At 44.0% G+C, this 17,500-nt stretch overlaps 2 protein-coding genes across 2 annotated transcripts in view; one reads left to right on the plus strand and one right to left on the minus strand.

The window, feature by feature from the left end:
- LOC128381798 (scavenger receptor cysteine-rich type 1 protein M130-like) overlaps window positions 1-17,500 on the plus strand; it is a 152,085-nt gene that overhangs the window by 42,094 nt on the left and 92,491 nt on the right. The gene's annotated exons all lie outside the window — the stretch shown is intronic.
- Window positions 16,229-17,500, minus strand: part of LOC128381604 (protein phosphatase 1 regulatory subunit 3C-B-like) — a 5,075-nt gene continuing 3,803 nt past the window's right edge. The window contains exons 2-3 of the mRNA XM_053341651.1: window positions 16,875-17,296; window positions 16,229-16,784 (exon numbers count right to left, since the gene is read on the minus strand). Coding sequence (XP_053197626.1) covers window positions 16,237-16,784; window positions 16,875-17,296 — 970 coding nt within the window. The 3' untranslated portion in view covers window positions 16,229-16,236. The remainder of the gene's footprint in view (window positions 16,785-16,874; window positions 17,297-17,500) is intronic.

Consider the following 17,500-nt stretch of genomic DNA (forward strand, 5'->3'; position numbering starts at 1 on the left):
GTAGTATTAGGTCATATTAGTACTGTTAGTAGTATTAGTATATGTAGTAGTATTAGGTCATGTTAGTACTGTTAGTAGTATTAGTATATGTAGTAGTATTAGGTCATATTAGTACTGTTAGTAGTATTAGTATATGTAGTAGTATTAGTATATGTAGTAGTATTAGTATATGTAGTAGTATTAGTATATGTAGTAGTATTAGGTCATATTAGTACTGTTAGTAGTATTAGTATATGTAGTAGTATTAGGTCATGTTAGTACTGTTAGTAGTATTAGTATATGTAGTAGTATTAGTATATGTAGTAGTATTAGATCATGTTAGTATATGTAGTAGTATTAGGTCATATTAGTACTGTTAGTAGTATTAGTATATGTAGTAGTATTAGGTCATATTAGTACTGTTAGTAGTATTAGTATATGTAGTAGTATTAGGTCATATTAGTACTGTTAGTAGTATTAGTATATGTAGTAGTATTAGTATATGTAGTAGTATTAGGTCATGTTAGTACTGTTAGCAGTATTAGTATATGTAGTAGTATTAGTATATGTAGTAGTATTAGGTCATATTAGTACTGTTAGTAGTATTAGTATATGTAGTAGTATTAGTATATGTAGTAGTATTAGGTCCTATTAGTACTGTTAGTAGTATTAGTATATGTAGTAGTATTAGTATATGTAGTAGTATTAGGTCATGCTAGTACTGTTAGTAGTATTATTATATGTAGTAGTATTAGGTCATGCTAGTACTGTTAGTAGTATTATTATATGTAGTAGTATTAGGTCCTATTAGTACTGTTAGTAGTATTTGTTGGTATGTTACCTTGTCATTTGCTGTAATATCGGCTCCATGATTCAACAGAAGCTGAAGAACAGACAGATTTCCTCCTCGACAGGCAGTGTGGACACAAGTGGACCAAAGCTGGACAGAACAGGAACGTTAGAGCCGGTTCTCCCAGTGTATAAAACTGGTTCTAACAGTGTAAAACTGGTTCTAACTGTGTATAAAGCTGGTTCTAAAAGTGTATAAAGCTGGTTCTAACAGAATAATACTGGTTCTAACAGTATAATACTGGTTCTAACAGTGTGTATAAAACTGGTTCTAACAGTATAAAACTGGTTCTAACAGTGTAAAACTGGTTCTAACAGTATAATACTCGTTCTAACAGTGTATAAAACTGGTTCTAACAGTCTTAGAACAGAGACACAGGTACCACACGAAGAACCTTGTCTCGGCTGTGGACGTTGGCTCCAGCCTCCAGCAGCTTGGTGACGATCTCGGTGTGACCTTTGGAGGAAGCTCTGTGGAGACCTGTACGCTCAAACTGCACAAACATTCATCCACAGTCTGATGTCACATCAAAACTTCCTCTTTCGTTCTGAGTTTAAAATCTTTATTCATGAACGTTAACGCCTCACCGAGTCGCAGGTGTTGACGTCGCCCCCTGTGGACAGATACCTGTCAATCAACTGCAGCTGCTTCTGATCGCAGGCCTTCAGGAAGTCGTCCTCGTCCACGTAGTACGGCTGAGACAGAGACACTTTAACTCACACACAGATTCTTCTTCTATTGCTCAGTTCTTTAAATAAATCTCCCGAAAGAATAAAGAAAAGAAGACGTTGCGGCTGTGTGAGCGTCATGTGAGCGTCTCACCACTGATTGGACAGCAGCAGGACGATGAGCAGCAGCTGATTTCCTGATCGCAGCTTTCTGCTCCCTCTTGGTCTTCCTCAGCAGCAGCAGGTTCTGCAGGTCGTCTGGCGTTTCCAGGACGAGACGACCCGCTTTGTCCGTCTGCGTGAGGACAGAGACGCAGAAACGGCTCTAAGACGAAGAGTTTTATATCAGGACTGATGTCAGCCAATGAAATGTCTTTATCTCCTCTCACCTTGAGGCTGATTGGACGCTCGGACTCTGCGTTCCTGCTGTACTTCAAAGCGTCCTGCTTCTCCTGAGACACGGACGACTCGTATCCTCGGTCCTCCGCCTGCCGACACACTAACAGCTCATTGGTCTGTTTGTCTCCGCCTCGTGACGTCACACAGCGAGGTCGAAGACGATCGGTTAAACATTCAGCTTTCAGGAACACAACGTGCAGATTCTTCATGTACAAGTTAAACTGTGAGTCAGTCAGATCGTTATCTCACAAACTTTAATCTAAAACAAGCAGCATGTAGAGCACGGGGGTCAAACATAAGGCCCGTGGGCCAGAACCGGCCCCCCGAGGGCTCCAATCTGGCCCAATGCTTCAATGGATGAAAAGTAATTCCAATTTTTCTGCTGATTCAGGTATATTTAAACCAATTATATATGAGGACTGAGACTTAATATTGTTGAAACTGCACATCTCAGGCTGTTTAGTTGTTTTGTTAATTAGTTTTATTAAAGTAAAGTTATGATATATATTGACTGTTTTGTTGTTATGAAGTCATTATGTACTGGTTTTACTGGTCTGGTCCATTTGAGCTCTAATCAGGCTTTATGTGGCTCTTAAACTAAAATGAGTTTGGCCGTGATGTAGAGGAACCAGAGTGACAAACAATCAATCAGCTCGTTAATGATGATATAAAATAAAAGTGAGTAACAGTTAGGCATGGGCCGGTATGAGATTCTAGCGGTATGATAACCATAAGCAAAAATATCACGGTTTCACGGTTTCATGGTTTCACAGTATGGCGGTATTGTGATTACAGCTCTAAAATGTTCCAGGTACCAGGTACTATCCCTGATGGAGGAGCAGCAGGTACCAGGTACTATCCCTGATGGAGCAGCAGGTACCAGGTACTATCCCTGATGGAGCAGCAGGTACCAGGTACTATCCCTGATGGAGGAGCAGCAGGTACCAGGTACTATCCCTGATGGAGCAGCAGGTACCAGGTACTATCCCTGATGGAGGAGCAGGTACCAGGTACTATCCCTGATGGAGGAGCAGCAGGTACCAGGTACTATCCCTGATGGAGCAGCAGGTACCAGGTACTATCCCTGATGGAGGAGCAGCAGGTACCAGGTACTATCCCTGATGGAGGAGCAGGTACTATCCCTGATGGAGGAGCAGGTACCAGGTACTATCCCTGATGGAGGAGCAGGTACCAGGTACTATCCCTGATGGAGCAGCAGGTACCAGGTACTATCCCTGATGGAGCAGCAGCAGGTACCAGGTACTATCCCTGATGGAGCAGCAGGTACCAGGTACTATCCCTGATGGAGGAGCAGCAGGTACTATCCCTGATGGAGGAGCAGCAGGTACTATCCCTGATGGAGCAGCAGGTACCAGGTACTATCCCTGATGGAGCAGCAGGTACCAGGTACTATCCCTGATGGAGCAGCAGGTACCAGGTACTATCCCTGATGGAGCAGCAGGTACTATCCCTGATGGAGCAGCAGGTACCAGGTACTATCCCTGATGGAGGAGCAGCAGGTACCAGGTACTATCCCTGATGGAGCAGCAGGTACCAGGTACTATCCCTGATGGAGCAGCAGGTAAAAGGTACTATCCCTGATGGAGGAGCAGGTACCAGGTACTATCCCTGATGGAGGAGCAGGTACCAGGTACTATCCCTGATGGAGCAGCAGGTACCAGGTACTATCCCTGATGGAGGAGCAGGTACCAGGTACTATCCCTGATGGAGCAGCAGGTACCAGGTACTACCCCTGATGGAGCAGCAGGTACCAGGTACTATCCCTGATGGAGCAGCAGGTACCAGGTACTATCCCTGATGGAGTAGCAGGTACCAGGTACTATCCCTGATGGAGGAGCAGCAGGTACCAGGTACTATCCCTGATGGAGGAGCAGCAGGTACCAGGTACTACCCCTGATGGAGCAGCAGGTACCAGGTACTATCCCTGATGGAGCAGCAGGTACCAGGTACTATCCCTGATGGAGGAGCAGCAGGTACCAGGTACTATCCCTGATGGAGGAGCAGCAGGTACCAGGTACTATCCCTGATGGAGGAGCAGGTACCAGGTACTATCCCTGATGGAGCAGCAGGTACCAGGTACTACCCCTGATGGAGCAGCAGGTACCAGGTACTATCCCTGATGGAGTAGCAGGTACCAGGTACTATCCCTGATGGAGCAGCAGGTACCAGGTACTATCCCTGATGGAGGAGCAGGTACCAGGTACTATCCCTGATGGAGCAGCAGGTACCAGGTACTATCCCTGATGGAGGAGCAGCAGGTACCAGGTACTAACCCTGATGGAGGAGCAGCAGGTACCAGGTACTATCCCTGATGGAGGAGCAGCAGGTACCAGGTACTATCCCTGATGGAGGAGCAGCAGGTACCAGGTACTATCCCTGATGGAGGAGCAGGTACCAGGTACTATCCCTGATGGAGCAGCAGGTACCAGGTACTACCCCTGATGGAGCAGCAGGTACCAGGTACTATCCCTGATGGAGTAGCAGGTACCAGGTACTATCCCTGATGGAGCAGCAGGTACCAGGTACTATCCCTGATGGAGGAGCAGGTACCAGGTACTATCCCTGATGGAGCAGCAGGTACCAGGTACTATCCCTGATGGAGGAGCAGCAGGTACCAGGTACTAACCCTGATGGAGGAGCAGCAGGTACCAGGTACTATCCCTGATGGAGCAGCAGGTACCAGGTACTATCCCTGATGGAGCAGCAGGTACCAGGTACTATCCCTGATGGAGGAGCAGCAGGTACCAGGTACTAACCCTGATGGAGCAGCAGGTACCAGGTACTATCCCTGATGGAGTCGAGTGGAGCTGGAACTGTTTAGTGGAAAAGCTCCTTTAGAGTCTAAATCGGCACCAGTGACCTTTGACCTCGTGCCTCATATGAAACTTTATTAGCAGCTGAAAGAGGAACAGCCTGAGAGTTGAACATGACCTTCTCTGGTGTCATTTTATTGGCCAATCAGCCCCCAGAGGGGAGGGGTCAAAGGTCAGACGAACCCCTGCTGACTTTAACCCTGAAAGCGTCAGAGGATCAGTCAGCTGATCGGGTTCAGACCTCTCTACGTGTAAAGAGCCTCGAGATGACTTTGATCATTTATTCATCTTTAAAATCATTTTTGATGTGTTGAATGTTCTCTTGCAGCAGCTTCATGTGAATATTTGATGATTAAACAGTTTATAATAAACTAACTGATCAGTAATTATTAATTATTAATTATTGATAAATGATCGATGCTTAACCCTCCTGTCGTCCTCACAGGTCAAATTGACCCCATCTCTTTTGACTGTTCCTTCTTTCCTTCCTTCCTTCTTCTTTCCTTCCTTCCTTCCTCCCTCCCTCTTTCTTTAATTCTTCCTTCTTCCCATCCTCCCCTCTTTCTTTGCTCTCTCCTCCTTCCATCCTTCCTTGTTTCCTTCCTTCCCTCCCTCCTTACTCCTTTCCTTCCTTCCTTCCTTCCTTCCATCCTCCTTCCTTACTCCTTTCCTTCCTTCTTTCCTACATCCCTTCCTCTTTTCGTCCTTATTCCTTTCCTACCTTCCTTACTTCTTTCCTCTTTTCCTCCTTCCTCCTGTCCTTCCTTCTCTCCTTACTTCCTTCCTCTTTTCCTCCTGTCCTTCCTTCTCTCCTTACTTCCTTCCTCTTTTCCTCCTTCCTCCTGTCCTTCCTTCAGTCCTTCCTTAACCTGAGGACACCAGGAGGGTTAATGAAGCTTTCACTTCCTTGTTTCCTTCCTTCCCTCCCTCGTTACTCCTTTCTTTCCTTCCTTCCTTCCATCCTCCCTCCTTACTCCTCTCCTTCCTTCTTTCCTATCTTCCTTCCTTCCCTCCTTCCTCCTGTCCTTCCTTCAGTCCTTCCTTAACCTGAGGACACCAGGAGGTTTAATGAAGCTTTTTTAAAAGGTGATTTTAAATAATAATGAAATAAAACATTTTTAATTAATTAATTGTGTGAAATGAAGCTGCTGTCGGTTCAAAAAGATGACATATTTCCACTTTTGTATATTTTGAATCACTTCAGGAACATTTCAGTGCAACAGAAAAAGCTTTAAAGGTGTCTCAGATTATAGATAAATATATATTATAGATTATTATAATTTAAATAATGATGAAGAAACAGAGACATCAGAGACTCAGAGACGCTCAGACTGAGACAGCTGGGTCGTTAACCTACTTATGATGTCACTTTATTATCCACCAATCACATGTCAGAGGTCAGAGGTCAGACAGCTTAATGACAACACACACACACACACACACACACTCACACACACACACACACACACACACACACACACAAAGTTATGTTCAAGTCAACAGATAGAAGTCCCCACAATGTAAGTAATACGAGTACGCACACACACACACATTCTTGTTTACATCACTTCTGAGGACTTCACATTGACTTACATTCATTTTCTTTTAGACTGACTTTAATCTTAAACTTTAACATTTAATCCTAATTTTGAGTGTTGTCCTCAAAAAGGAGGCGAGGTGGCCGACACAAGTCCCCACAATGTCAGTAATACAAGTACACACACACACTCATTCAGGATATAATATAATATAAGATAGAAGTATTTAAAATCTCTGAATTTTAATTACAGAAACTTTTCACAGTATAAAAAGTTTAAATTAAAGAATCTCATCTGCCAATAAAACCTGAAACCACAAAGATATAATCTACCTCATTTATTTATGTGTTGATAGATTTATTTTAATGTTGAGCTTAAAATAATAATAATAATAATAATAAAGGTTTTAATGAAATATACTGAATCACAATGTTTGAGGAAAGCTGCTGAAAATCAAACATTTAGCTTCGAAAGACACAAAAAACTGTGAGAAGTGTTTAAATATATATATAAATAAATAAATGTGATGAGATTAAAAGTCCTACCAGCAGGAGGGCTTCATCTTCATCCTCGTCTTCATCGTTCCAGCAGGAGTTCAGCTCACGTCTGACAAGAAACAACCAGTTAATAACCTAATTATCTCTTTATTTAATTATCAATCTTTCATTTTAATCTTTCTCTCTAATCAACTCAACTCAACTCAACTTTATTTATAAAACACTTTAAAACAACCACAGCTGAAACAAAGTGCTGTACATACCAGGGTTATTATAGTTAACGAAAACTAAGACAAGCAATGAAAAAATAATTTAGTTAACTGAAACTAAAATAAAAACGAAAACTAACTCAAACTAAACTGAATTGCAGATAAATTCAGCTTCGTTTTCTCCCTGGATGACTTCCTGTCCTGCAGCAGCCGCTATGCTTCGTGGTTAAAGAATGAAAGTAAAAAGGTGATAAACCATGTTTGGTGTCACTTATTCTTTCATCCTTTTTCAGCTTCTACAAGTCAAGACTTTCTCTTAATACCTGAAAAACTAAAACTAAACTAAAACTACTAAATCACTCGTTGAACTCACTAAAACTAAACTGAAATAAAAAAGCAAACTGATAAACTAAATAAAAATAAATACTAAAGAACATTTCAAAACTATAAAAACCTTGGTACATAGATATATTTTTTAAAACAAATTAAAAACAATAAAACAATAATTAAATCAAACAAACCATAAAACAGTAAAACAGTAAAACAGGAGCAGAGTCTCATGCAGGACTAAAAATGGGTTTTAAGACGAGTTTTAAAAACGGACAGTGAGGAGGCTCGTCTAATATTTAAAGGAAGCTCGTTCCATAATTGATGTCCCCCCAAAGCACCGAACTTGGGGGGACAGAGCCATCTCCACTGCCCCCCCCCCACCCCCCCTCCCCACCCTCTGGAATCCACTCCCCAAACCCATCAGAGACTGTTCAGACCCCCAAACCTTCAAATCACTCCTAAACACACCTTTTTAAACTGGCTTTTAACCTGTAAACTGTTTTTTATCCTCTTTACATTATTATGTCTTTTTAACCTTCTACATTATTTGTTCTTTTCATTTTATGTTTTTACTTGTAAGCGTCTTTGAGCACTTTGTAAAAGCACATTATAAATAAAATAAAATTATTATTATTAGTTTAGGAGCAGCTACAGAAAAGGCTCTATCCCCTCTGAGCTTCCACTTTGACCTTTGACCTCGGTACCTCCAGGAGCAGCAATAATACTAATCACTAATAATAAGTGATCTGTTTCCTTCCAGCTGAGACAATAAAAGTAAAAACTAAACTTTGGTACTAAAAACACTGAAACGCTGAAACATAGAAGATGAAGATTTGACTCATTCAGATATTAGTTAACATCAGTCTGCAGTAACGAGCGTTAGCATTAGCATTACCAATAATCAGTAATCAGTGTTTCCTAGCAGCTCACCTCTGCAGCTCCATGTCAGCTCTGTCCTCTGTGGAGATGCTTCAACCTCCTAATATATACACACACACACACACACACACACACACACACACACATAGACACACATAGACACACATAGACACACACACATAGACACACATAGACACACACATATACACACACACACACACACACACATATACACACATATACACACTAATATACACACACACACACACACATAGACACACATAGACACACATAGACACACACACACACACACACACACACACACACACTAATATACACACACACACACACACACACACACACACACAGCAGTTTGACCTTTGACCTCGCCTGTTGAACCAGGAGACGGCTGCTGACCTCGTCTGACCTCCAGCAACCAGAGAAGAAGAAGAAGTGCTTCAGTTTTATTGGTGGCAGTAACCGCGGCGACGGAGAGTTGAGTAAACACGGTGACGGAGGGTTGAGTAACCACGGCGACAGAAAGTTTCTATCATTACTGAAAACCAAAAAACTTTGTGATTTACATCCTATAATAATGAATGGACAAAAGTTAAAGTATAATTACTGTGTTTAATAACCTGGACTTTATTTCATTTCCTCTCCCAGACGACTTTGGTGTCATGTGGAGTCGTTCTCCACCGGAGTACGTGGAGTTTGAGTTAGCACCTCCACGCTAAACACCCAGGTGCAGCCAAGCCAGCCTCAGCTCCACCAAAGGACCATTTTGGAGTGTGGGAGTCGCAGCAGAGCCGTGATTGATTCCCAGTTAAGACACTCTGGTAAGAAATGCTTTACATTATGGGCTTAAAACTGGGGAGGGAAGGTAAGGAGGGAGGAAGGTAGGAAGGGAGGTAGGGAGGGAGGGGCGAAGGAACGAAGGAAAGGAGGGAAGGATGGTAGGAAGGAAGGAAGGAAGGGAGGGAGGGAGGGAGAAAAAAGGAAGAAAAGAAAGGAGGGAGGGAGGGAAGGAAGGAAAGAAGGGAGGGAGGGAGGGACGAAGGAAGGAAGGAAAGGAGGGAAGGACGGTAGGAAGGAAGGAAGGAAGGGAGGGAGGGAGGGATGAAGGGAGGGAGGGAGGGACGAAGGAACGAAGGAAAGGAGGGAAGGACGGTAGGAAGGTAGGAAGGAAGGAAAGGAGAAAAACTGCCTTCAGATGGAAAATAACAGGATTTTAAACATGACATTCAAAACGCCATTAATTGCAATTAACTATGGAAACTCTGCGATTAATCTCGATTAAAATAATTAATCGTTTGACAGCCCTAGTTATGATACGTTAGTGCTGTTCCCCTCCGAGTCTCCGAGCCCGCGGTGGCATCTGAGGCCAGGAGATACACGTCTGTATCAGAGTCACCAAAACTCAGTTTAAAAAGAGGAAATGTGTATTTTAATCTAAATATTATGGATTTCTTATTATTATAAATATTTAAAGAACAAAAGCAGAAAATGTTTGAATCATAATATTTAATGTGTTTGAAATCAGAGACAGATGAGTTCTAGGTTTATTAATTCATGATTTATAATCTGCAGGACACTTTACTTGGTAATAAAATGCATTTTAAAGTTAATATTCATACATATTTATATTGTAGACCAGAGGGGGCAGTGGTCACTCAGATTGGGACAAAGGCTCATGGGACTGTTAATGTTTGAAATGAAAGTCATGTTTTAGTGCTGTGTGCATGTTTAATTGTGTTATGTGAGTTTCAGGTTATATAGCCATACATGATGTTAAGTTTGATGTTAACTTTAATTAGCAGTGTAGCCACGGCGACTGAGTCTCCTGGTGTGTTTAATTACCTCTGGCCAGTATTCATGTATGGCTGTTGTTATACCTGATGTTAAATAAATAGCGCCTCCTGTGGTCATGTGGTGTAAGGGACGCAGGAGTTGTAGAAAGCAGAAATCTGACTCAATCAGGCGGGGAGTTCCTGTCCTCTGAAAAGAAGCCAACCAGGAAGTAACTTAGAGCTGCATTCTATCAAAAGGCCACCAGGGGGCGACCGTCTCTATACAAGTCAATGGAGAAGTAACTTAGAGCTGCATTCTATCAAAAGGCCACCAGGGGGCGACCGTCTCTATACAAGTCAATGGAGAAGTAACTTAGAGCTGCATTCTATCAAAAGGCCACCAGGGGGCGACCGTCTCTATACAAGTCAATGGAGAATTCACCAACTTCTCACTTGATTTCTAACCTCAGTAAACGTTTTCAAAATGTGTTTATGGTCTCAATCGCTAGTTTAAAGCCTTCTTCAATGCAGTATGATGTTCATTTGGGACATTTTGGCCTCCCTGATTTTATATGTGACGATAAAGCAGGGTATGCATTAGGGCGTGGCTACGTCCTGATTGACAGGTTGATTGACCAATGTCCTCCAGATCCAGCCCTCGTAACCATAGCAACCTCCCCGCTCCGCCGTTGGCCCCGCCCATGGCTCCACCTCATGTCCATATAAGTAGAATCTGTGTTTTTATTTTTCCCAGCATGCACCTGAAATTTTCAAACTTAGAAACTATTGGCTTCCGAGCAGCAGTCCACAAACCAATGGGTGACGTCACGGATGTTACGTCTGTTTCTTTTATACAGTCTGTGGTCTCACTTCACCTTCTTCCACGAGAGCTCGCCACAATATGTTTATAATGTCCTGGGATGCTCATCACAGTATTTTATAGAATTTGTTCGAGATAATCAATAGATTTATGACATTTATTCCTTTTTAATTAAACAGAAAATCTTATATGTTACATAAAATAACACAAAGTCAGATTCTTTATTGATAAAATGTTGTTATATATAAAACATGGAGGATCGTTCAGAGTGTCCCGGGACCAGTGAGCAGTGAGAGTTCATGTGTTCATCAGCAGGTCAAAGTTCACCACCCTGGTTCATCCTCTCAGCGTCCGCAGAGCCGTTTCCATGGCGACAAGAGGAGGCAACACAACATCATGGAGATCATCGTTCTATTAAAACAAACAGGATTTAATTATTTCAGTTTTTATATCTTCTTTAATTTCTAAATATTAAGAGTTGAGCTACGGTGGCTTCACAAAAAGCTGCTGTCTGCTGTGACGGTTGCCGAGGGAGACGGACCTGACGCTAATCACCAAGCTAGTACGATGATGGTAAACACTGTCTCAGTCTCTGTCACTGTCTAACCCTAACCCTGATCTGTGACTCTGACCTCTACTGCCTGCTCTGTGATCGGTGACTCTGTGGTCGGTGACTCTGAGCTCTACCAGTTTCCTTGCTGACTGTAATAAAGATCATTTCAAAGTGCTCCCTGGTTCTGTGCAGCTATTGGTCCAACCGCCTCCACCTGGTTCAGAAATGCCCAGCATAGTTTAACTGTCTGTGTTAACCTCTTTATGTTTTAATACATAAATTATAAATCACAGCTGAAGTTTATGAACCTGAACCAGTGGATCAAGAGTCATATTCATGTAGTTCTCAGATCAACCACCAGGGGGCCTTTATCTCTACACTCAGTGACATTATTCACACCTTCTACCTGCTGTAGGATTTTATCTTTCTTTGCAGTGTTTTTATCCTTTTTTCATTCTGATGTTGATCCTTATGATAACTTCATGTGCTGAGCTTCACATCTGGATCATTTCTGCTCATGTTACTCTAAAAACAGAGAAAGGACTCCAAAGATTACATCATATATGTAACTGTATATTACATCATAAGTTTATAAACCAACAATGATCTCTGACTGGAAGCTAACAGCCTGATGTTGGAGTTAAACTATCACTCTATTCATAGTTTAATAATGATTATAGTTTTATTATAAACTCTGAGTAAAAGAAGAGAAACACTGAAGTGTCCTCATGTCAGTGTCAGGAGGTTTATTCTCTGGTTAAACTCTAAACTCAGCTGCTGCCAACATCATTTATATTAATAATAAAGAAGAAGAGGAAGAGATGTAAGTGCTGGTTAAATGTAGAGAGATGGATCTGTTTATGAGCAGTGATCAGTCTACCAGCTCCTGTGTGTGTGTGTCTCCAGCTCCTGTGTGTGTGTGTGTGTGTGTGTGTGTGTCAGTCAGCTGGACGCTGCTGCTCCTCTAAACTTCTCTCTCTCTCTCTCTCTCTCTCTCTCTCTCTCTCTCTCTCTCTCTCTCTCTCTCTCTCTCTCTCTCTCTCTCTCTCTCTCTCTCTCTCTCTCTCTCTCTCTCTCTCTCTCTCTCTCTCTCTCTCTCTCTCTCTGTGTAGCTGCTCACTCTGATCAATTAGCATTCAAACATCTACCATCAGTTCTTACATTAAAACTACTTTATACATTATTAGCCATTAATCCCAACCTTTATTGAACTGGTTGTACTTTGTTTTATTATAAGACTCAGTGATGATAAATGTTGGTAAGATGATGAATTCATAAATCAGTTAAACTAGATTTAAAAGCAGCATCAGGTTTGTTAAAATGTACATTTAGCATTTTTGTTGGTTTTATGGAAGGAGAGAGGAAGGAAGGAAGGAAGGAAGGAAGGGACTGAATTCAGACTGAACTCCGCAGCAAGACATCATGGAGGTTACGCCCAGTTCAATATAATCAATATATTAAAAAAAGATCAGTTAATTGATATGGTGTTAGGTAGGAAGGAAGGATGGAAGGAAGGAAAGAAGGAAGGATGTAAGATCATGCCAAACTAGTTGATATGGTGTTAGGAAGGAAGGAAGGAAGGAAGGAAGGAAGGAGTTTTATTGACTATTTACTGTTTTTAAGCAACGTTCAATTATTTGGTACAAAGTTTTTATGGTTACACCACTTAGACATTTTTACCATAATCCTCTAATATATTCTCTCTAAATGGATTAAAAGCAGAAATTTGATGCTGGGTCCACAAAAAAAGAATGTGTGAAGTTATTCATACGTTTATTTTCACATTTCAACCCTTTAAATTTAAACTAGACCACATGGACACTAAAACACACCTTTTGTGGTTACACCATTTGACATTTTGTGGTTACACCATTTGACATGTTCAGGAGCATTCAGTCTTTTGGTATAAAATGGGTCAAATGTCATTTCAAATCTCTCTTATTGATCTTTTTTTAATATATTGATTATATTGAACTGGGCGTAACCTCCATGATGTCTTGCTGCGGAGTTCAGTCTGAATTCAGTCCCTCCCTTCCTTCCTCCCTTCCTTCTGTCCTTCCTCCCTTCATTCCTTCCTTCTGTCCTCCCTTCCTTCTGTCCTCCCTCCCTTCCTTTCTTCCTTCTGTCCTCCCTCCCTTCCTTCCTTCCTTCCTTCTGTCCTCCCTTCCCTTCCCTCCTCCCTTCCTTCTGTCCTCCCTCCCTTCCTTTCTTCCTTCTGTCCTCCCTTCCTTCCTCCCTTCCTTCCTTCCTCCCTGCCTTCCTTCCTTCCATAAAACCAACAAAAATACTAAATGTACATTTTAACAAACCTGATGCTGCTTTTAAATCTAGTTTAACTGATTTATGAATTCATCATCTTACCAACATTTAATTAATAAATGATTTAAATGAAACTTCGAGCAACAAACCGACAGGAGAGACAACGCTACAAACATTAGACTTTTATTCTGAAAGGACACACACCAAAGGAAACAGTCAGCCACACACTCCTGCTTACATCACTTCCTGCATCATTACATCATCATGACATCATCATATTGCACTTAACGTTACAGCCTCGTTTACAGTCGACATCGACCTCATTAAATATTCACGTTTCATTTCCCTTCTTCAACTTCCTGTCACACTCTTTATAAACAATACACACACACATGTGCACACACACGCACATGCACACATACACATACACACACACACACTTAGCTTAGTAAAGGCTTTTAAGCTGGTATGGCTACAGGAGCTAACAGGAAGTGCAGGTTTAGCTTTTTAGCTCTTTTCTCCGCCTACAGCAGTTACCATGACAACAAGACTACAAAGACACAGTGGGAGCCAATCAGGAGGAGGTTCACCTGGGGCTCAGAGCCAATGAGGAGGAGCTGCAAACAGGAAGAACAAAAAGAAACAACAAAAAAATAAGATCCTGATCATGTGACTCAGGAAAACATGGCGGCCTAATCTGCCCGGCAACAGACGACGCCCCCGACCTCCACCTGTTCGTAGCGTCAGGTGACCAGCAGCTGGAGGTCAAAGGTCAACGTACCAGCCTCACATCCTGTAACTGACCAGCTGTCAATCAGTCCGATCGATCTGTGACTCTGCACACGACTCTCCAACAAACTACGTCTTTACAGTTGCAGATGACATCACAGATGACATCACAGATGACATCGCAGATGACATCACAGCGCTCTGCCTCATCTCAGCCAACCACGAGGCAGCTTACAGGAAGGAAGTCTGGAGAACCAATCACAACCTCAGTCTGAACATTAACAAGACAAAGGAGCTGACGGAGGTTCGGTCGGTGCAACCGTCGCCTGCCCGACCTCAGCGGAGACGAGCGACTGATTCAGTCCCGTAAGGTGCCGCCTGTCTGTCTGCCTGCCTAATGTAGTTTTGCAAATGTCTCAACTTATTCTCTAGAGATTCGATTTGAGTTCTGATCAAACGCTGATCAGATATCTGCTGATCGATCGATTAACGGCACACAGGAAACGTGCGATTGGTCAGAATCCCGACTTCCTGTCATAAACTCATCTGAACTGTTTTTGGGTTAAAAACATCCGAATACGACAAGTGTGAGTAAACGTTCCCTAAACGTTCTCCACATGTTCCCTACATGTTCTCTACATGTACTCCACATGTTCCCTACACGTTTTCTCCATGTTCCATGTTCCCTACATGTTCTCCATATGTTCTCCACATGTTCTCTACATGTTCTCCACATGTTCCATGTTCCCTACATGTTTATCTCCATGTTCCATGTTCCCTACATGTTCTCCACATGTTCTCTACATGTTCCATGTTCCCTACATGTTCTCCACATGTTCCATGTTCCCTACATGTTCTCCACATGTTCCCTACATGTTCTCCACATGTTCCCTACATGTTCTTCACATGTTCCCTACATGTTCTCCACATGTTCCCTACATGTTCCCTACATGTTCTCCGGTTACAGGATGTGGATCATGGTTATAACTGATCCTGATTTTCAGGCTTCGTCGCTGCTGATCAAACACATGATATCAGCTGTATCCATGGATACGGGCAATGCTACTTCCATGGATACGGGCGATGCTACTTCCATGGATACGGGCGATGCTGCTTCCATGGATACGGGCGATGCTGTTTCCATGGATACGGGCGATGCTGCTTCCATGGATACAAGTGTTGCTGAGATCTCGAGCCTTCGGTCCAACAGACCGGCTCACGTCGGGTTCTGAAATGAACCAGTTTAGAACCAGGTCCCGGTCCGCTCCTGGACCGGGTCCCTGGTCCGCTCCTGGACCCGGTCCCGATCCGCTCCTGGACCAGGTCTCTGCTGGTACGAAGCAGCAGTGACATCATCAATCAATTAATCGATTAGCTGACGATCAAAGATTCGGTTTAAATATTCACATGAAACTGAATCTGAGAGTTTTTCACATTTTACTTAAAAACGATCAAAGATTCGTTTATTAGTTGGCAACGAATCGATTAATCGATTAATCGATTAATCTTTGCAGCTTTAATGAGAAGCTGTTTAATGTGAAGTTAATCAGATGATGAAGATGATGAAGATGATGAAGTCTTCCTCCGGCTCGTCACTGTGGAGAGTTTTTTGTTTTATTTGCATATTTTAACGCGTCGCTCTGGTGGTTCAGGTCTCGGCGGACGAGGGGCAGGTTTTGGTTTCTGGGTCCTGAGTGACTGGAATGACTGTTGGGAGCTAAAGTGTCTCAGTGTCTACGAACATCTGGATCAACAGCTGGTCTCACCAGTAGGGGGGGTGCTGGTCTCACCAGTAGGGGGGAGCTGGTCTCACCAGTAGGGAGGAGCTGGTCTCACCAGTAGGGGGGCGCTGGTCTCACCAGTAGGGGGGAGCTGGTCTCACCAGTAAGGGGGGTGCTGGTCTCACCAGTAAGGGGCGCTGGTCTCCAGGCGTCGCCAGCTCTGCCACTCAGAGAAGATCTGCGCCGAGGTTCTGGGACTTCCCAACGGGTCAAAGTCCGTCTTCTCCGCCGAGCTCTCAGCGATCCGGACCGGGTCGCCGTGTGGATCCGACAACGCCAGCCGGTAGTTGTCCCCGAGGTTGTTGTCCCAGAAGATCCGGTCCCGGGTCTGGTACTGGATGCAGAACTCGATCCTGTCGGCCGGCTCGAGGACTTCGGGCACGGAGACGGAGAAGGCGAAGGTGTCGGTGTCATGGCAACCGTACACGTTGTTCAGGTAGCGGCAGGAAACGTCGCGGTGGGACCGCCACGAGTCGAAGGTGATCCGGACCGACACGGACTTCTCAAAGCAAACGTTCCGGACCTGCACGGTCCCCGACAGCAGCCGGTCCTGGATCGAGCAGGTCTCCAGACAGACCTGCTGGGCTTTGAGCCGGTTCCTCAGGTCCAGGTAGTCTGCGGCCGGCTGGGTGAAGTCCAGCACCAGACCCGACCCCCCGTCGGCCGAGTCTGCGGAGGAACAGACGATCCAATCAGGAACCACTTAATCAGATTTAATGTGAGCGGCATCGACCAATCAGAGCCGGCGGGCTGACTCACCTGACTCGTCCTGCAGCCTGCCGGCGGCGGCGCCTTCGAGCTCCGTCAGCTGGAACTGCAGCTCGCTCAGCGGGTCGTCCTCCGACTCGTCGAAGACGTGGATGGCGGTCAGCGCCAGACCGCGACAGTCTGCGAACACCACGCTCTTCTTCTTCCTCCTGAGCCACGCACGGCTGCTGCTGCTCTCCTCCGCCGCCGCTGAGGCCGCGGTTGCCGTGGTGACGCCGGACGCCAGGCACGGCCGCAGCGGCTGGCAGCGCGGCAGAGAGAGAGCGGCCGCCGCGGAGGAAGAGCAGCGGTTGTCGTAGTTACCGAGGAAGGAGCGCAGAGGGGGCGAGCTGGCGAGGCAGATTCTCACGGCCATGTCGACGGGCATGATGGGGGACGGACCCCCGGGGCGAGGGTTCAGGATGTGGAGAACCCTGCAGACACAGAACACAACTTTAGTCCTCCAGACATGAAGAAGAAGAAGAGATGTGCTGTTCCACTCGGACCTGTAGTGGATCTGGTTTCTCTCCTGATGTTAAACACAGTTGGACAACATATTGAGTTACAGCAGAGACGGCTCTGTGTGGGAAAGTATCAGTGACAATGATGTTAGTAAAACCACAAATATTACGCTCCAA

Source organism: Scomber japonicus, chromosome 20, assembly GCF_027409825.1.
Source record: "Scomber japonicus isolate fScoJap1 chromosome 20, fScoJap1.pri, whole genome shotgun sequence".
Lineage (NCBI taxonomy): Eukaryota > Metazoa > Chordata > Actinopteri > Scombriformes > Scombridae > Scomber > Scomber japonicus.